General features: G+C 49.2%; 1 protein-coding gene across 1 annotated transcript in view; it reads left to right on the top strand.

Moving 5' to 3' along the window:
• LOC130611940 (multiple epidermal growth factor-like domains protein 6) overlaps window positions 1-19,485 on the top strand; it is a 28,276-nt gene extending 8,791 nt beyond the window's left edge. Inside the window, exons 10-43 of the mRNA XM_057433196.1 lie at window positions 576-699; window positions 1,789-1,977; window positions 2,313-2,441; window positions 3,083-3,265; window positions 3,365-3,559; window positions 4,058-4,206; window positions 5,068-5,236; window positions 5,626-5,760; window positions 5,855-5,998; window positions 6,088-6,289; window positions 6,381-6,521; window positions 7,020-7,202; window positions 7,595-7,666; window positions 8,926-9,052; window positions 9,284-9,423; window positions 9,886-10,089; window positions 10,420-10,569; window positions 10,739-10,918; window positions 11,444-11,560; window positions 11,989-12,138; window positions 12,639-12,854; window positions 13,032-13,136; window positions 13,227-13,371; window positions 13,476-13,690; window positions 13,774-13,873; window positions 14,583-14,749; window positions 14,902-15,135; window positions 15,618-15,715; window positions 16,344-16,521; window positions 16,886-17,113; window positions 17,318-17,410; window positions 17,562-17,735; window positions 18,371-18,526; window positions 19,066-19,485. Of these exons, the coding sequence (XP_057289179.1) occupies window positions 576-699; window positions 1,789-1,977; window positions 2,313-2,441; window positions 3,083-3,265; window positions 3,365-3,559; window positions 4,058-4,206; window positions 5,068-5,236; window positions 5,626-5,760; window positions 5,855-5,998; window positions 6,088-6,289; window positions 6,381-6,521; window positions 7,020-7,202; window positions 7,595-7,666; window positions 8,926-9,052; window positions 9,284-9,423; window positions 9,886-10,089; window positions 10,420-10,569; window positions 10,739-10,918; window positions 11,444-11,560; window positions 11,989-12,138; window positions 12,639-12,854; window positions 13,032-13,136; window positions 13,227-13,371; window positions 13,476-13,690; window positions 13,774-13,873; window positions 14,583-14,749; window positions 14,902-15,135; window positions 15,618-15,715; window positions 16,344-16,521; window positions 16,886-17,113; window positions 17,318-17,410; window positions 17,562-17,735; window positions 18,371-18,526; window positions 19,066-19,190 (5,317 nt within the window). The 3' untranslated portion in view covers window positions 19,191-19,485. The remainder of the gene's footprint in view (window positions 1-575; window positions 700-1,788; window positions 1,978-2,312; window positions 2,442-3,082; window positions 3,266-3,364; window positions 3,560-4,057; window positions 4,207-5,067; window positions 5,237-5,625; window positions 5,761-5,854; window positions 5,999-6,087; window positions 6,290-6,380; window positions 6,522-7,019; window positions 7,203-7,594; window positions 7,667-8,925; window positions 9,053-9,283; window positions 9,424-9,885; window positions 10,090-10,419; window positions 10,570-10,738; window positions 10,919-11,443; window positions 11,561-11,988; window positions 12,139-12,638; window positions 12,855-13,031; window positions 13,137-13,226; window positions 13,372-13,475; window positions 13,691-13,773; window positions 13,874-14,582; window positions 14,750-14,901; window positions 15,136-15,617; window positions 15,716-16,343; window positions 16,522-16,885; window positions 17,114-17,317; window positions 17,411-17,561; window positions 17,736-18,370; window positions 18,527-19,065) is intronic.
• Window positions 19,486-19,501: the final 16 nt, after the last annotated feature.

The following is a 19,501-nucleotide window of genomic DNA, read 5'->3' as shown; positions in this document are numbered from 1 at the left end:
TACATGGCATTTCAGAACACTTGTGGGTTTAAGTAATAGCTTTCCGCACCAGCAATGTTCCTTTGACCTTGCGTGTTACTGGCTGGTCCAGGCTGGATTTTTCTGAATCAGGGAGTTTCTTGCCTCCAGAAATGGTAGATTTCCTCTATACAGATGACTGAGGATCCAGACCAGAGGTGTGCTGTCATAGAATCAGAGAACCAGGGAATGGTTTGTGTTGGAAAGGACCTTAAAGCTCAACCAGTTCCAACCCCTACCATGGGCAGGGACACCTTTCACTAGAGCAGCTTGTTCCAAGCCCCTGTGTCCACCCTGGCCTTGAACACTGCCAGGGATGGGGCAGACACAGCTTCTCTGGGCACCCTGTGCCAGCGCCTCAGCACCCTCACAGGGAAGAGCTTCTGCCTTATCTCCAACCTGAACTTCCCCTGTTTCAGTTTTAACCCATCAACCCTTGTCCTACCATTCCAGTCCCTGATGCAGAGCCCCTCTCCAGCATCCTTGTAGCCCCCTTCAGATACTGGATCGTTTTGCTGCTGTTGTGACTCTCTCTTCTGTTGGATTTTCTGCTGCAGAGGAACCTATCGCATAGAACATGGTGCAGAAGTGGCTGCAGACTGCACCCCTTGTCCTGGAGGGTATTACTGCCCTGAGCTGGGCACTGTATCTCCTCAACCCTGTGGTGCTGGCAACTTCTCAGTAAGTAACAATAATTTTCTCCTGGCACCTGCTGAGCAGAAGGACTGAAATTTGGCAGAAAGGGAGCTTCAAGGCGAGCTTGAGGCTTTGAGTGCCTCAAAAGGAGGCACTGGAGTGAGTTCATCTCCTTGCGTGATGGCTCCCATTTGGGGAGGTCGTATCCAGTGCTCTGAAGAATACTGGCCACATGTGCTGACTCTGCAAGTAAGGAGGGAAAGTGCTAGCACAGAGAAGGAGTGTTTCTACACAGTCAGGTCTGGGTGTGCTCCAGACTTGGTGCTAAAAGTGCATACCATGTGTGCAGTGCTGCTTTTGCTGTTATTCCCACTCCAGAGGCTAGGACCAGCAACCTGAGTACATCTGTCCTGCAGCTGAGCAGGGACTTTGGGTTTTCATGGCATATTTGACCCTGGCAGAAAGGAGAGTTGGTTCCTGCTCCAAAGGATGCATTTGATTGCAGTGGAGTCAAGCCGTCAGTTAAACAGCAAGATGGAGCCACAGCAGAGAGTAGCAATGGCCCAATTGTTCTCACAGGCAGGTGCTGAGGCCTGTTTCTGAGTTGTCTACCCCCAAAACGGCCTCAATAATCGCGCTAATTGCCATGTTTCCCCATTGATGGGAAATGGGCTCTTCACTTCTGTCAAGAGACCCCAGTATCTTCCTCCAGGCCAGTTTTCCATCACTGCACAGTTTTGGTAGTTACCACTGGAACCCTTACTAAGGTCAGAGAGGAGGGAAATGGTGAATGGAGATGTATGTACAGCAAAGAGATTCCTTCTTGTTTGTGCCTTGGAGTTCCGTGTAACAAAGAAAGAGGAGGGGACGTGCCTGTGTTCTCTGCTCCTGCTGGCAAAGGGTGTTGGACTGTTCTGAGGATCAGAACCTTTTCCATGGATAATCCACAGAACCTGCTTCTTATTTGTGAAGCCCAGGTTTCCTTGCCTGCAGGGTGAATACACTGAATTGCAAGCTGCCTGCTGCTCACAGGTTAGCTTAGGTGGGAATTCTTTTTGTCTCTGGGAGCATTACCAATTGTGCAAGGATTCTTTTGCCCTTGAGAAGTAGAACCCCGTGCTTTCCCTGTTGTAGGACCAAGGTTCAGCCTCCTGCTTGCCATGCCTGGTGGGACATTACTGTGCTGGAGAGCACACCAGCTGGGAGGTGATGCTCCTAGCCATGTGCCCAGCGGGTCTCCTGTGCCCACAAGGACAGGCTGCTGTTCCAGACACCAGTGCAAATGCCTGCCCAAGAGGATACTACTGTCCCCAGGGAGACACTGTGAGTGAGTCTGCTTTGGTCCTTGGGATTGGGATTGAGCTGGCTGTGCAGTTACAGTCTGCACTGGGCTTTGTCTTGCTATAGGAGCCTTTCCCAGTAGTCTCTGAACTGGTTTCTGTACTGTTTTGGGGTTCACAGATCCTAGCAATATTTGCCCTCCATACAACTGTTGCTAATACTGGGGTAATGTTTTCTGTGCACAGTCCAGAGCATTGGATCCCCATTCCATTGTACCATCTTTTCAGCATTCACCCCAGATTCCTGGTGCCTCTTGTCAGTGTTTGTTCCCAGTCATATTAGTATGGTAAAGGTCCATTTTTCTATATCATTTCAAGGGTAAGCCTTGTCCCAATGGGACCTATGGTGAGCAGATGGGTCTAAGCAGTGTTGCCGAATGCTTGCCCTGTCCCATGGGGAAGTACTGCTACAGAGATGGGATTGAGCCTCCAGGAATTCCCAATCCTGTAAGTAGAGCTCAGGTCCTCCTGATTTTTTATTTCTCCAAAGGCTACAACTGTAAATGGAGTGAGCTTAATGCATGTTTTTTGTCTTTACTTAACCTTCTGCCTGTCAAAGCAGGCTATGAAAGAGGGGACAGAGATCAGGAGCTGGTGCTGCTCTGTATCTAATGAGTTTGGGGATCTTTCAGGGTGATTGTTCTGTCTCTAGAAAGAGTGAACTCTTCCAATATTAATAGCTGTTAAAAAAAGAATCCTCTTCTCTTCCACATGGGTGAATCTGTGCTTTCATTTAGGAGCAAGAGGATAACTCTTATCCCAGTTCCAGCCCTTTTTCCAAGTGTGGAAGAAGAGCATCTTCCCCACAGCTGTATAGAGAACATGTAGGGCCTATCTCAATGACAAGACTTTACCTTCCAAACCCCTCACCTAGAATAATGATCCTACATGGTCAGAGTTCTACTGATAAGACTGTGAATTCCCTCCCTCCCCTTCTTTTCTGCCCCATTTTCCTGCATTAAAAGATGCCAGGTTATTCAAATTATAGATTAAGCTTGGTTCTTTTGGAGTTGAATCTTAAGAGGTTCCTCTTCCCTACTCAGAAGAAGACAACAAAACCATGCCTGAGTGTGTATTCTGCTTTCCAGACAGGGGATTGCCCACCTGGCTATCACTGCCCTCCGGGGACTGGGTTCCCTTTCTCCTTCCCCTGTATGCCAGGCTTCTTCTGGGATAATTCCAGCACAGAGGGTGAAGACCCTTGCACACCATGTCCACCTGGGTACTACTGTGACTCTCCTGCCATGCCAGAGCCCAAAGCTTGCCCAGCAGTGAGTTGTTCTTTCTTAGTTACCTCGTGGAAGAAACTGGTATGTGGGGGTCTAATAGAAGAGCTTGAAGTGCTGTATTAAGCTGACTTTGGTTTGCAGGGCTTTTACTGTGTGGAAGGCAGCTCTAAACCTGAAGCCTGCCCTGAGGGGACATACAGTGGCAAGAAGGGGCTATCTGGACCCTCGAAGTGCAGTCCGTGTACCCGTGGGTTCTACTGTGCTGCTCCAGGGCAGACTGGGCCAAGTGGTCCCTGTGAGGCTGGATTCTACTGCCAGGGCAGAGCCCTCACTCCAGTAAGTCTCGTGGCAAGTTCTTCTCCTCCTTATCTAATTGTGCTCCAATGTGGTGGCTCTTTCGTCACTGTGGTGCTTTTTATTAGCTCGGTGACTTCAAGAGTCACAATTCTGCGCTGCTCACATAGAGTCATAGAATCAACTAGGTTGGAAAAGACCTTCAAGATCAAGTCCCCAGGTTGATGGCATGAGGACCACTTGCTGCCCTCAAAGGGAGTGCAGCCAGCCACGTCATATCTGTCCCTCTCAACACCAACATCCCCTTAACTAAAACCAGAAGTTGAGTGGATGTGAATTCCAGTGGGATGCTGCTGTGAAAACATCCGTTTATTCATGTTGTGTTTACTGCATTTCCCCTAAGTTAGGTATTGTCTGTGCTCTGCACAACAGAAGATGTCTCTGTTTTCCTGTCTTGCCTTGGGCCCAAAGCAGGATGATGCTGTAAACACCTGAACCCTGGTTACTCCTTCTTTTGAATGATGCCTTTTCCAATTCCAGCTGCCCACAGATGGTGTGACAGGAGACGTGTGTCCTGCTGGGGCTTACTGCCCACCTGGCTGTGCCTCACCCATCCCCTGTCCTGCAGGCACTTACAGCAACCTCAGTGGGTTGAGGAGCCTCCAGGAGTGCTTGGACTGCCCCCCTGGGTGAGTGTCCTCTTCAGAGAACATGGCTCAGCCCTGTCCCATTGCAAAGGGATTGTTCAGCCTTCAGCTTAGTTGCCCCAACAGCCCACCCTTACCTTGCAGAGCAAGGCTCCTATCAGTGGTGCGGCATGGTTTCACCCAGCAGCTCCTGCCTAAACATCCTCCCTGATACTGATGTTACGTTAGCAGACAGTGTAATTCACCACCCTGTTGCATTCCTTTTAACGGCACCAAAATGACATCACTGATTTGGAAGGCAAAGGAATGGATTGTGGTGGCTTTCACTTCCCCGTGAGCGTGCTTTGAGTACGTGCAGCACAAGGCCAGTGAGGGACGGTGACTTTCAGGTGCTGTAGGACTCCATGAGGTGCAGTCCAGAGCTCTGGGAGAATCCAAATTCAAAGAGCTTATCCCTCTATTTTTTTACTTCACTCTGTTTTCCCAGGTGAGGTAGGCAGGAAAACCGAGCAGGAGACTGCTCTGGAATTCCTGTTCTGTGCAGAAGCTGGAGGGAATGCCGTCAGAGTGGCTTTCTTAAGTATTTTTAGCCCAGAGCTGCAGAGCAGGTTTGAAGAAAACCAACACTTGGGTGTTTGTAAGGCCTTTAGTCAGAAGTAGATGCAGATGCTGCTCCCTGCTTGTAGAGGGGAGGATTCTTCCCAGGGTACAGCTACTGAATCTGAGAGGTTATGGTCCTTAAAACACATGTGTGAGAAGTGACACGTATCCTCTGTAACTCCCTTTCAAGAAACAGGTCTCCAAGATTCCAGATAGACAGCAGGGATATTTTTGTACTGAGATTGTATTATGCAGTGACAAAAGGAACTATTGTACCCACGGTGTCTGTTTTTCCCCACATAGCCTGTATTGTGATGGGACAAACAACCAAGCTCCCTCAGGACCCTGTGAAGCTGGCTACTTTTGCACAGGAGGTGCCAAAAGTGCTCTTCAGCAAGTGGTGATGGAAGGGCATTATTCCTTACCAGGAGCTTTCAAGCCAGAACCATGTCCTCTTGGCAGCTTCCAGCCTGTAAGTCTGTTAGTATACCCTATGTAATGTACTTGGGGGGGGGGCATCAGAGCCCTTGGAAACTGTCCAGTGTTGGAACAAAAACGCAGGAGGTGGTTGTAAGTGGTCACCTTAAGAAAAGCGGACCTGGGTTTTCTCCTGCATTGGGTAATCACCACCTCCTTTGCTTTTACCCTACAACAGAAGAGCTCTGTGCTTGCCACTGCTTTAGTGGTGGAAGGTGCTCTTCAGATCCCACAGGTCTGTTGCATTGGGACTGACTGCAGTTCATTTGCTTCAGGGTGCTCATTCCGTAGTAGGGAGCTGGGAGAGTGTGCAAAGTTCACTGATTCATGGGGCAAGCAGCAATACCCCACATCTGCCAAGTGCTTTCTGTGTTCCCCCTTTAGGCTCGTGCTCAGGCTCTTTGTCGGGACTGTCCAGAGGGTACATTCTGCAGTGAGGCAGGCCTGGCTGCACCCCAGGATTGTCCCAAAGGGCATTTTTGCTTGGCTGGCAGTTCCTTCCCTCTCCCATGCCCAGTGGTAAGAGTCGAATGTGAACTTGGGTCTCAAGCAGTGATTTTCTGCAGGCTCCCAGCCCCTTGGCAGAGGACATTCACTGGTTCTCTCTGTGCAGGGAACCTACACTGATGTAGCCAGGGCAGGTTCTTGCAAGCCCTGCCCAGCAGGCATGTACTGCAGCAGGGCTGCTCTGACTGAGCCAGAAGGACATTGTCAGCCAGGGTATTACTGCCTTCAAGGTTCCAGCACCTCCATACCCGTGAGTACTGAATATCTCACATTGCATCACGCCTTCTGGCACTACAAAACCTTTTGTAAACCACATTAAGGTAATTTTCCTCGCTTCAGATGGGGCTGCCAGTTGGAGATCTCTGCCCACAAGGACATTATTGCCCTGCTGGCACAACCCACCCAAAAGAGATGCCATGTCCTGCTGGCACCTGGAATGCACAGAGAGGAGCCCAGGATGCCACTTGGTGCCTGCCTTGTGCTCCTGGGTTTTTCTGCAACATGTCTGGGCAGGCTGCTCCTGAGGGACTTTGTGCACGAGGTGAGACAAAGCCAGACAAAGCTCCTTCAGCTTCTTAAAAACTCCCTTGGCTCTGGATCAGAGACAGGACTCAAATGTCTTCTGCTTTAAGGCTATTACTGCGCAGGAAGGACAAAGACCGCAAAGCCAGAGGATGGGATCACTGGAGATCTCTGTCCTCGAGGACATTTCTGCCCTGCAGGCTCAGCAGCCCCTTCTCCCTGCCCCAGTGGAGAATACAGCAATGCAACAGGTCAGGAACTGGAGCTTTGCAACTTGTCTGTGACCTGGGGGATGTAGAAAACACCAATTGTGTTACTTGTCTGCGTCCAAGAGTGTCCTGAGAGCTCCTGGCCATTATCAGCATTCAATGGGGGGGAGTAAAGAAAGGGGTCGGGGGGGTGTTGTTTTTTCCCTCGTGTCACACGGGGAATGTATTTCACCCTGGCAGACAGCTCATGGGTGAGGATTGGAGCAGTAGGTGCACAGATAGCTGGTAAGAGGTTCACGGCCTTTCCTTGCTGTTCTGCCTGCGGTGAGGTGTGGAGGTTACTGGCACTCTGGGGCTGGTGGAGTTAAGAAGCTGAATCAAACTCTCCTGGTTTGTGTTGGAAGGGCAGTTATAGCAGGAGGGCTTACGGAATAACTTCGTTTCCATTCCTGCTTCCTAAGGCAGAGCGAAGCTGTGTACGTGGTGTTTTCCTTCCACTTCATTACATGGTTCATTTTAATTCCTCTCCTTCCTTCACAGGTCAAGACAGATGCTTCCCTTGCCCTGCTGGGTTCCACTGCTCAAGTGGACTGCGCCGTCGCTGTCCTCCTGGCTTCTATTGCCCTCAGAACACTGGAATCAGCTTTTATCCCTGTCCCCCTGGGACCTACAACCCCTCCTATGGCCTCAGCCAGGCTGAGAGGTGTCAGCACTGCCCTGCAGGTGAGGGGATGGCTCTGTCAGTGTAGAGCAGTGTCTAAGAGGGTGGTATCTCTGAATATCCCTTTTCCTAAGCCACTGATGCATGTTTCAGCTCTAGGGAATACAGACATCAAAGTACACAGTCCAGGAGGTTCCTTATCCCACTGACAGTGTCCCCAGTGAGCCACAGGTTTCCCTGAGGCCCTGCAGAAGGTTGGGTTACACTCAGGGTTTCCCAGAGGAGCATGAGCTGGGCTGGGATGTGGTTCTGTCCCTGTTGTGCTGCTGCTGAGGGACTGGCTCTCCCAGTCTTCCCTTTTGCCTCCCGATGCGTGTGTGCAGCACAGCAGCTCTCCTGGCTGTTCTCCCTGTTTACCCATACTTGATGCTATTTTCCCTCTGTGGTCTTCTAGGGATGTTCTGTGGAGAATGGGGATTATCCTCTCCAAGTGGTCCCTGTTGGCCAGGATTCTTCTGCACAGCAGGTACTGAATTTAGAGCTCACAGGGCAAAAAAGAGAAGCGAAAAGGAATTCCCTGTAGGAATCAGGTTTTGTACATTCTCTGTACAATCTTTCCCATGTTTTTATTACAGACAGTGCCAGGGTGGTCCTGAGGAATAAAGCAATGTGATAAGGTTATCATCAGTCCCATCATAAGTTTCTCAATTTAGATACCTGCTTTCTGAGCCTACTAGAAGGACTTGGGGAGGAAAACTACAAGAAGCAGACTCAAGAAAGTCATTACCATAGGGATTTGACTGTTGTGAGCAAGTTTCCTGGCAGCTTGCAGTTGGTGTTTGCATAGGATAAGGGCTTGGATTTGTAGGGACAAAGGACTACAGACAGGAAGATGGTGGCAACGTCATTCAGTCCCCCTGCACTATATTCAGCAGCACTGAATGTTCTCTGTGCTGCATGCTGTAACCACAGTGCTGAGTATTAGTGCTTGATACCTCTCATGGAACCACGGGTCCTGAGTTTGGGTGATTTCATAGGGATCCTGACATTTACTTTACTTCTAATTTCTTATGTGCTTGGAATTATTAAGAGAAGTCCGAGATGAGAGCTGAAAACCACACAAATACAAATTTCCTAGAGGCCTTGCTCTCTGGTTGTGGCTGGTTTGGGCAGCTCACCCCTTCTTTGGGATCTCTTTCAGGTCAAGCGCAGAAGGCAGTCAGCTCTGCTGTGATCAGCATTCAGATCCATGCTTTGCAATGTGGATGGCAGGCTCCATAGATGCTCTCACTATTCCCATATAACTTAAATAGCTTCTGTACATACTGGCCCTTCAACAAACAGATGACTCTCAGTTTAGCATGGAAGGTGGGCATTTGGGGTCACTTTTAGTCCTGGTTGCAGCAGTGGGAACTCAGATGAGTTTATTCTCTTCTGAGTATGTTTACTTGGCTATACACTGGAGAGTGATGATACATGCTAGGGAGGTATTTTGTGAGCTATAGTTAAATCTGTATAGGGGTTTAAGTGCAATTGTATCATGTGTGGTCACTGTCTCCTTCTCCCTGACATCTCAGCTTTTAGAGGAGTAGGTCTGTGGTGGACTAAGCCATCCAAATGGTTCTGTTCCCCCTGGTACTTGCTGTTAGTTATTCCATTCCACTATAGATTGGCCTAAGTAACAATCACCAGCTGCTCTCTTCTGTCAGCTGTGGAAATGTTTCTTTAGGCAGGAACAGTCACCCGTGTCATTCAGGACACCTTTGGTTTACCTTCCTCATGTAGGAGCAAGCGTCCCAAACCCTAATGGAGCCACAAACACGAGCACTGGTGGTCCATGCCCCCCTGGCCACTTCTGCCCAGCTGGCACAAGCATCCCCCAGCAATGCCCTGTGGGCACTTACTCTGACAGGTAAGTAGTCTTCTTGGTTCTGCTGGTGCTCATTGGTGTTATCCTTTTCCTTTTGGTTTCTCCCTTAGTCCTTTAAGTAGCAAAGTACAACTCAGCAAGGCTCATTAGACACATGGCATTGATCACAAAAGCCTCCTGGGTGCTTTCACTTGTCCAGAGCTGTAGGTATCAGTGGTCTACTGCTGAACTTGTGCTCCTGCCAACAGAAAGCCTGCTTGTGTCCCTCACCAGGCTCTACAACAGGCAGGACTCCAGCTGCACAGTGTGTCCATCTGGCTATTACTGCAGCTCTGCTGGCCTCACAGCACCCTCAGGACCCTGCTCAGCTGGCTACTACTGCTCGAGTGGAGCTTCCTCACCATCACCACATGGTGAGCTGCCCTGGGTGAACGAACGCCGGTGTCTTCATTTGTCTGTGTGCAATGCTGAGGGGGTTTGGCCCCAGGCAGTTCCTGTTGTGCCTGTAATGGACGTAGCCTGGTTGCTCCTGGTCATTTTATTGTGTCTCAGAAATAAGAATTTCCAGGGAAGAGTTACAAATCTTTCATAGCGAATTCCATGTTCTCCAGAATTCTTGGTGGATGCGAAGCAGAGCATTTAGAAGGCTGATCTGTTCAGTATGATTTGTTGTGGCTTTGCCTGTGAAGCAAGGAGAGAAGAGGCACGGTAACACAGCATCAGAGAGTTCCAAAGTGGTCATTCTAGTTACTGTGTTGATCTGTCTTCTGGGATCCCAGAGAAGACAACATCTTTCTTGCTGGACCTTTGTTAGCATTGTCCCTCCCTCAGCAGCTCCCTTTGTGGGCCATGTTTTTGTGCTTTCTGTGCTCTAGGTATGTGGGAGAAAGGAGGTCCTTGTCCTGTGAGCCACTTCTGCCCAGAAGGAAGCAGCTTTCCCTTGCCCTGCCTTGCAGGGACTTACAACAACCTCACCAGACAAGCTGCATGCTTCCCTTGTGCTGCAGGCTACTACTGCCCAGAAAACTCCACCAGCTACAGTATGAACCCTTGCCCAGCTGGCTTTTACTGCCCCAAAGGTGAGATGGGTCCTGGGGGACAAGGCAATCCATGGGCCAAGAAATTGTCTCTGTGGACCAAAGGTTTAAGTGTCAGTCTGGTTCTTCACAGGAAGAAACCCCAACCCTGGAAACCACAGCTATGGCTGTTGTTTGAGCCTTAAAGGCAAACCAAACAGCACTGTCTGCCTGGCCGTGAAGGGCAAGCTGTGCACTGTGAAGGTCAGCAGTGACATAAATGGGCAAAGATGACCCCGAACCATAGGATGCTACATGAAGTGATACAGCAGGATTGGTAGCCAAGGTAGTATTTATAGTCCATGAAAGCTATTTGCTCTTTTTATTCCAAAGGAACCAGGTTTGCTACTGAGTTCCCCTGTCCGCGGGGCTACTATAACCCTGATCCCATGACACAGAGCTTGGATAGCTGCTTGCCCTGTCCTCCTGGGCACTACTGTGGGAAGGAGAACTTGACAGCTGCCTCAGGCATGTGTGATGCAGGTGAGACTGGATCTCTGTGGCTTTTGCATTGCCCAGCACTTGGGGACAGCATAGTTTTGGGAGGCTGATGCTTGTGTCCTGCAGCAAAACCATCCAGGATGGGTTATTCATGAGAATTCCTGGGGCTCTGTCATTGCTAGAGCTTCTCAGTGGCGTTTTTTGTTCTCAGGTTGGTTTTGCATCTCAGCTGCTTGGACCTCACGGCCTTTTGATCTGGATAACTACACCAATACCAACTGCCTCTGCCCAGCCACTGCCACTGGAGGGAAGTGCACAGCTGGTTTCTATTGCCCCAAAGGAAGCCCAGAGCCACTTCCTTGTCCTCCAGGGTTTTACTGCAATGCCTCAGGTCTGTGTGTTTGCAAAGCAGGAGTGATCTGGTTTGAGGGGTGTTAAAATGAAGGCATTGTGTGGGCAGGGAAATGTTTGTTATTTCAGAACTCACTAGAGGACCCTAAAGCTAGTTTTGTTTCTGGATGATAAACCTGGTTTTCCCAGAATTTGCTGTGTGTCTTCAAGTGAGTCACTGCCTCCATGGCCATCTTCGAGGACCGATGGGAACACAGGTGGCTATAGGTTCATAGACATGGAGTATCAGGGTCTCCTGACAGAATTCCCTGTATTCTGTGTGCCTGCAGATGCTGGGATACAGACAAAATGCTGCTTCATTTTCTCCTGCTCCTTTTCCTTCCTTTCAGTATTCCTTCCATGTGTTAAACAGGAGCTGATTTTATCCTGATGTTTCTGTAGGGCTGTGATGGTGCTTGTGAGATGCCTTTGGTGTCTTCCAGAGGGATGCTTCGAGTGGGTGTTTTTCCTGCTTTCCTTCCTTTATCTAAGTGCTCTGAGTGCCATTATCCCCTCTGTCTTCCAGGTCTGTCTGTGCCCAGTGGGGAATGTACTGCTGGTTTTTACTGTAAAGCTGGAGCAACAATCCCTAACCCAACAGATGGTGTGACTGGGAATATCTGCCCTGGGGGCACTTACTGCAGTAGGTATCCGGCAGGAGTAAAAATTTCATGTCACGTAATGTCTGAAATACAGAAAATTTCATGTCATGCAATATCTGAAATCACTGGGGCTGATTTTGGAAGTGTGGTGGCCAACTTGCTACTGCCTAAAGACTCTGATTCTTCCCCTAGTTTCCCCCCTGGCCTGTTCTTTGAAAGTGGGGAGTGATAGATTTGTCTCAGCACCCAAACTCCTCCATCTTTGGATTGTGAACAGCTGCACCTCATTTTCCCTTGTTAAATGAAGCTCCTAATGTCAGTCCTCTCCCACGCAGCACTGTTTGAGCTCTGCATGGCTTCCCTGACCCTGTTTCCATGCTGCTGCACGTTCATCCAAGCCCTGAACGCAGCAACGACCTCCTTCATCTTTCACTGCTCATTTCTCTCTGTCTTGCTTCTGTCCTCGCAGCTGCAGCATCAGCAGTACCCAAGCTCTGCCCTGCTGGCACCTTTTCCAGCCTCCAGGGGAGGAGAATGCTTTCGGAGTGCCAGCCTTGCCCCTCTGGCTTCTATTGTGAGGAACCTGGCCTCACTGCTCCGACCGGAGAGTGCTGGGAAGGTAAGTCATGGATAAACAGACCGAGCCTCTGGGCACATGCTCAAAGGAAGGTGTGTTTGTGTGTATTGGACAGCTTCAAATGAATGTGTGAGCCAGTGGTTTAGAGAGGAAAAGCCAAAGGTGGAAAAGCCATTCCCCTGCCGGGAGATCTGCCAGGAGTCGAGAAGGTGCTGTAGGCTGTGCAGGCACCCAGAAAACAGGAGTCCTGTTTTCACAGTCTCCAATTGGAATTCCATGCATCATACAAGAGATGGCTGCTTACTGCTGACTCCTGAGCCTTCCTATGGGTGCAAGTTTAGAGTCTCGCTGCCTGTCTTGGTGGTTTCCCTCTCCTGACTTGGAGAAGAGCAAGTTCTGGCTTTGTGTGAAAAGGCCACTAGAGGTTAAAGCAATTCAGACATGTGTGCCTGGGAGAACCTGCTCTCTCCTGATGAGCAGCACCTCAATAGCTACTATCTCCTAGTAACTATCTCCTAATGTAGCTTTCTTTTCCCCTGCAGGCTATTACTGTAACAACCAGCAGGGGCCAGTTATTGATTTTACCCTTTACCCATGCCCACGAGGGTTTTACTGCCCAGCAGGAACAAACAGCAGCACTCAGTACAGCTGCCCTGCAGGAACCTTTGGACCAAGGCAAAAACTGAAAGCAATCACAGAATGCCAAAGGTGCCCACCAGGAAAATACTGTGAATTCTCTGGGCTTGCTGCCCCAACAGGTATATTGCTGCTCTCCTGAGTGTATTCAGTGGTGTTAGAGTCATGGCAGGGGCTGATGGACTGGTGTTAGGACTTTAGGATGCTGATCTAGGTGAACTATCCCATTCGCTTATCAAGAACTTCTTGATATCTTTTAATAGATTCATGCATTTCGTATCAGTTACTCTGTTTTCTAGGAGATTGTGCTGAGGGGTTTTGGTGCAAAAGTGGTGCCCGAGTAAGAACCCCCCAAGATGGAGAATCAGGACTTCCTTGTCCTCCTGGTCATTATTGCCCTGAAGGTAAGAGCGCTTTGCTAAAGCAGAGCTGTTGATCAGTCGCAGAAGGCATGAGGTGGTGTTTCCTCACTCCAGCACAATGTATTTTGCCAGGTGCCCCGCTTCCAGTGCAGTGCCCTCCTGGCACATGGGCTGGTGGTGAAGGCAGCAGGAGCTTGCAGGAGTGCCAGCCTTGCCCTGGGGGATATTACTGCAATAGCTCAGGGCAGAGAGCCCCCTCAGGACCCTGCAGCCCAGGGTGAGTAGAAGAGCACCCACATTTACATGCTGTGTTGCAAGAGAGGAGGTCTACAAGGGCTCTTCTTAGCCTTGTGGAAATGAAGGATGTTTTCTTGGCTGCAGGTACTACTGCATCTCTGGGGCCCAGTCCTCAGCTCCCACTGATGGCCTCTCAGGAGCTCCGTGTCCAGGCAGTCACTTCTGTCCTCTCGGATCCAGCAGTCCAGCTCCATGCCCCCCTGGCTCCTACATGCCACACACCCATGGAGAGGAGTGCCGTGCTTGCCCGGAGGGGGAACACTGTGTCTCTGGAGAGAAGCCACAGCCCTGTCCCCAGGGTGAGTTAATGTCCTGCTTAAATGTCTGAGTCGTCTTTGACGTTCCAAAGGCTGCTGATTCTGGTCTGTTCTTTCTTTTCCAGGGTATTTCTGTCCCAAGGGCACAGCTCTTCCTTTTGCTTGTCCAGCAGGGTCCTATAACCCTTCACCAAGGCAAGGCAGCTGCCTCCCCTGTCCCAAAGGGTAAGGGTGAGACACTGAGTCCCCTACATGTGTGAGTCCCATACTCACACATTTTAGGTGTGAGTAAGGGACTATTAGGCATAATTGTTTATCCAGTCATCGTGGAGAGGAGTGTGGTGGGAAAATGAGTTCTTTTACCACTGAAAAGCACTTGTCTGTGAGGAAGCAGAGCTCTGTTTAACCACGCTACAGCTGAGTGTGGGAGCAGGCAAAGTCCTAAATCCAGGTACAACTACACTGGAATTTAGATCAGAAAGTTATTTGGAGCAAGGAAACCACTAGCACCATAAACCTTTCCCATGTCTAAAGGAAGAGACTGTTCCCTTGGCAACAAGCCTGCTGAAGGGGAAGAGGATCTTGGGTATCACCTGATGCTGAGTCTGGCTTTTTCCTGTGGGGATTCATCTCCAATTACTGCCTGGATTTGACCTTGATTAACTTTTACAAGTTGATGAATCGCAGCCTGGATGTGTTGTGACTCAAGTTAAGGAAATTATGTCTCTGTGGCTTTTGCAATTATGCCATCAATTTGGCAGAGGAGGAAACAACTCAAAATGTAGTAAAATATGCATAAGTAGGTCTCTTGTGGTCAATACACCACATTAGACTGGCTGGTCCCACCACTAAGTTGTTATTCAGGTATTTGTGGATGGAATGTTGCTAGAAAATGTCTTATTTCTTCTCTTTTTTTAATGTCTCTTTGCACTAGGTTCTTCTGCCCCCCAAATTCCTCTTCCTTTATGGAGAATGAATGTCCAGCTGGCCACTACTGCCCTCCAAGTACTGCTTCTGCCACTCAGTTCCCATGTCCAAAAGGGACTTACAACCCCCAGACTGGAAGCAGCCTGAAGGCTCACTGCACCCCCTGTGACCCAGGCAAGCGGCAAATAAGGACATCTCAATATGACAGGAGAATGCATGAAAATTGGGAGTGTTCTTGAGCTTCAGGGGTGACTTGTGTAGCTTCCTCTCTGGAGTACCTGGGGTGTTTTCCTGCCCCTACTAACGGCATTGCATTGCTTTCTCAGGGCACTACTGTGCACTTGTGGGGCAGTCCCATGTTACAGGACCTTGTCTGGCTGGGTTCTACTGCAGAGGAGGTGTTTCTGTTCCAGCACCTACAGATGGTCTTCTGGGGAACACATGCCCAAAGGGGACTTACTGTCCTATGGGCTCTGCCTTTCCACAGCCATGTCCTCCTGGTTATTACAGCAACTCAACTGGGAATACTAGGATCAAGGACTGTCTCCTGTGTGATGCAGGTACAATATCAAAAGAAAGGATGAATGAGATTCTAGCCAAGCACCAGTATTTCCAGGGCTCCTGAGACACTTTGTGGTTCCAGAGCAAGCAATCATGAACAACTGCTTTCATGGAGAGAGATACAGGGTAGAGCATAAAGGGACTGCATCTGCACTGTGAGCTTCCCTTTCTCCACCTTTTCTCTATGTGGTTTTGTACTAGGAGATCCTAAAGTCACAGAATCACAGAATGGTTTGGGTTGGAAAGGACCTGAAGATCATCCAGTTCCAGCCCCTTGTAGATGATACAAGGAGTGCTGTTTGTTCAGGCATGTAAGCTCTGTACTTGCAGCTATTCCCAGTGACAGCATCTCCAGGAGAATAGATGTTGGTGCCATCAAACATGATGCTTCAGTGATTATTTCCTCATTGCACACTTGCTGTTTGTCTGTCTCATGTGACCAGTATCATTATGGTCCTTTTGTGGTTCCTCTTCATTTCAGGGTATTTCTGTGATGGGACTGGACTTGTTTCTCCAACTGGATTATGTGAGGCTGGGTTTTACTGCAGTGGAGGAGCCATTTCTGCTAAACCTCCCAGGGTAAGCTGTGCTTGTACTGTGAATAGTGTAAAATGTATCTGTGGAACTGAAGACCATAAAGTCACCTTAGTTCTTCTGCCCCTGATTGAACTGTCCCTTAACTACATTATGTTGTGTATTGGGTGCATCGGTGCATCTGGTTTCTTGATAGCAAAAGGGGCAGTTGGCCTTCTTTCAGCTTTTACATCTAAAAGCTGACCAAAAAGAACTCTCTATTTGCATACTGATTCTGCAAAGCAGAGTGAAATGCTGTATCAGATTAGAATTCCAGAGGTTAGGAGTGCAGGAGTTTGATGAGAACATTGCATCTGTCAGCCCCCCTCCTAGGCAAAATACAGTGAGAATCTTTAAAGGTGATAACTCAGCAAACACTAGGTTATGCCTCAGCTTTCTGCAGACTATGAATGGTGAAAGGGTGATGCCACCTTCCAAATGGCCATCCCAGCAAGTTATGGGCACAATTCTGATCCCTTCTTTTGGGAAAGGAATAGGCGTGCAGCCTGAGGGATGAGCACAGGATTTCACACAACACATCTGGTTCTCATCGGCATAAGAGCTTGACCCAAATCACTTTGCAAGGGCCACCCCTGAGTTGGTAGCCTTGTAACTGGGGTGTTCTTCTTGCAAGACAACGGTCAGAGGAGGACCCTGTCCACCGGGACATTACTGTGAGGTGGGGAGCAGCAGAGCCCAGCCGTGCCCTGCGGGGAGTTACAGCCCATCCTGGAGCATGGCACAGTGTTTGGAGTGCCCAGAAGGCTTTTACTGCACGGCTGCTTCCGCAAACTACACCGACTGTCCTGCAGGTGGGTCTGGTCGTTCTGCCCACTCATCCCGGCACAGTTTGGGATTGGGTAATCTGAGATTAGCAGATGCGCCGGCAGCTGTTTGGAGTGGATTTGCCCTTGGGCTTGGTTGCATGATGCAGCAGATGGACAGGTCAATGTCTTTGGTCAAAGCACTTAAGCTCTTTTGAGATTCGGCTCCTGTCTGAATGAGGAAAATGGTAAATAGAGCATCAGCTTTGACCTTTATCGTACACTTTGAGACCTTCTCACTAAAGCTGAGAAGCTTGGGATCAGTCCTTCTCAGATGAAGAGAATGCCGTGTCTAGGTTGGTGATTCTCCAGCACGTGTTAACCTTTGTGAAACCTCTCTCTTCTTTCCTAGGTCACTATTGCCCCAGGAATACAGAATTTGCCACTCAGTATCCCTGTCCCCCTGGAACCTACAGCGAAGCTTTAAATATCTGGGATACTTCCAAGTGCCAGCTGTGTCCTCCCGGAAGGGTCTGTTCCAAGCCAGGCCTGACAAGACCAGATGGACTGTGCATGCCTGGATGGTTTTGTCCACCTGGATCCACATCAAGCAAACCAGTGTTTCTTGGCAATCACTCTGGTACAAAGGGGAATGGTAGAGCATGATGGCTGTTGTTATTGAGAAGGTGGCATTATAGAGTCACCTGTAGGGTCCAGGCAGTTCAGGGTGGGTTACTTTCCTGTTTCTTTTCCTTCCTTCAGCACTCTGGTTCTGTTTTCCTGAGCTGTTTAGGTACTCTCAATTCTTCTGTTTCAACTCAGTCTATGTCTTTTCCATTAGCAGGTATGGCAGCTCCAGCTTCTGGATCTCTTGGCTTGTGCCAAGCAGGAACCTTTTGTCCTGCTGGGTCCTTTCTTCCTCTTCCCTGCACCCCAGGTAGGAGAAGACTGCTTGCTTCCTGCAGAAATGGGGTTTTGCCCATGTGTGCTGCTCTCCTTTTGCCAAGAGCAGTAGGCAATTCCAGTCTTGTGCTGGGACTGGTTCTGAGCACTCTTAGATGGCAGCCTTGCTTCTACCCCTGCATCAGGTTCATACTGTGCAACAGCAGAGCTCTCAGCTCCATCAGGTCCCTGTGAGGCTGGCTTCTACTGCACAGGGGGCTCAACCCTCCCAAACCCCATGGATGGAGCAGGAGGGAACATTTGTCCTCGAGGCCACTTCTGTCCTGCAGGGAGTTCTTCTCCATCTCCGTGTCCTCCAGGTAGGTTTGATGGCAGCTGCTGCATTCAACCTTTTCTCTTCCCAGTGCACTGCTGAGCCTGAGGCTGTACCATTGTCCTGCTGCCCCTTTATTTCCCCAAGAGACAGCTGCTATCAGCACAAAGCTCATCCTCTAATCCAGTGCTGTTGTATTGGGAACAGCAGTCCTAGATGTGTCCTCAGAGAGTAGCTGCAAAACTGCCTCAGAAGCCTCAGCTTGTGGCCTACATGATGCTGAAGGAGAGGTCACACAGTCCAGCACACCACTGCCACCCTCCCTGCACATCAAGAGCTGTCCTTTACCGTCACTCTTCATGAGACAGATGGTTAAGTTGAAGGAGAAAGACTGTGGAATGTTTGTTTCTTTCCTGTTACATTAAACAAGTGGTTGCACTGCTCAGTCCAGACCAGAAATAAAGAGGAATTCAGCGCAGCCAGCACTCAGGACCAACCTGTCATCTACTCTCCAAGGGGACTCTACTCCCTTTGGATTCCTTTCTTGCCAGCATCCTCTTGGCATCTTCTGCAGGAGGTTTCTGGGGCTGGTGTAGTTAGTTACTGTGTGAGCAGCTCCCGCTCTTTTCCTTTAGTCTAGGATGACAAGAGGATGTGCTTTTGATGGCTTTTTCTTTCCAGGCTCCTTTTTGGCTCATGATGGGGGCCAGTCAGCACAGGATTGCCAGGCCTGCTCCCCAGGGTGGTTCTGCTCTCAGCATGGCCAGAGATCCCCAGAGGGCTTGTGTAAAGAAGGATGGTTTTGCCCAGAGGGCTCTGTGTCAGCCCAGCATTCAGGTAGGAAATCTTTGGGTCGTTCTTTACCTACAGGAGGCACAGGGCTTAAAATCTGACCTTAGTTACGCTTTCAAGTCACGTTTAGAAATGACTAGTTCTTTAGATTAAAACGCGTTTGCAACACAGGTTTAGTGGTGTGTAAATTGTGTGTAAATGTAGTAGGAAAAATAGGGGATCTTACCAAGGCAAAACCCAAGCTGAAAACAATATCCCAAGAGAAGTTTATTCCATGGGATATTTTCACCTTTGTTAGAAAGAGAGCAAGAAGATGCATAAGCAGTTGTCTATTCTCTCTTTCATAAGAGTGATATACGCATAAGTGTAACTCAGATTCTGATGGATTAAAAACATCCATGGGGCTCTGAAGGGGAAGTTATTGAACCATGTGGCAGTGCAGAATGGCTTTATAAAGATTTTATATCCTATTAAATCTTCCAGTTCTAGGTGTGTGGTGGTGCTTCCCCTCATGGCACTATAGAGCTGTTCAGCACATAAGCAGAGCAGTGACATTACAAGTGTGTTTCTTTCTTTGTTCCTAGACTATTTGTGTCCTGTGGGTCACTATTGCCCCACTGGCAGCGCAGAGCCCATACCCTGTCCCTCTGGAAAATACCAGGATCAGGCTGGGAAAAGCCAGTGTGAAACATGCCCAGCAGGGATGTAAGTGAAGTGGATTCTCTCCTTGCTCTTGATGCTTTCCTTAGGAATTAGCATGTGCATTTCCCTCTGCCTTAGACTGCTCTGTGTGTTGCATCCTTTGATACACAGGGCTGGTTTTCTTGTTTCTGTTATCACCTTTCCCTTTATTGTGTCATTTTTCTGTACCACAGTCTGTGAACCATAGAAAACCCATCCTGGGAGCTCTGTCTGCTGGGATGGACAAAATGCTCCTGACAGGTTGCATCTTGGTTCTCCATTTACTTCCTTCCATGTAATTGACTTTCCTTTTATTGTGGAGTCTTAGACTGTCACTAT

Source organism: Pezoporus wallicus, unplaced genomic scaffold (assembly GCF_028554395.1).
Source record: "Pezoporus wallicus isolate ANWC-B61680 ecotype Strahan unplaced genomic scaffold, APGP_CSIRO_Pwel_v1 contig_9719, whole genome shotgun sequence".
Classification (NCBI taxonomy): Eukaryota; Metazoa; Chordata; class Aves; order Psittaciformes; family Psittacidae; genus Pezoporus; species Pezoporus wallicus.
This window is presented reverse-complemented; position numbering and strand designations above follow the sequence as displayed.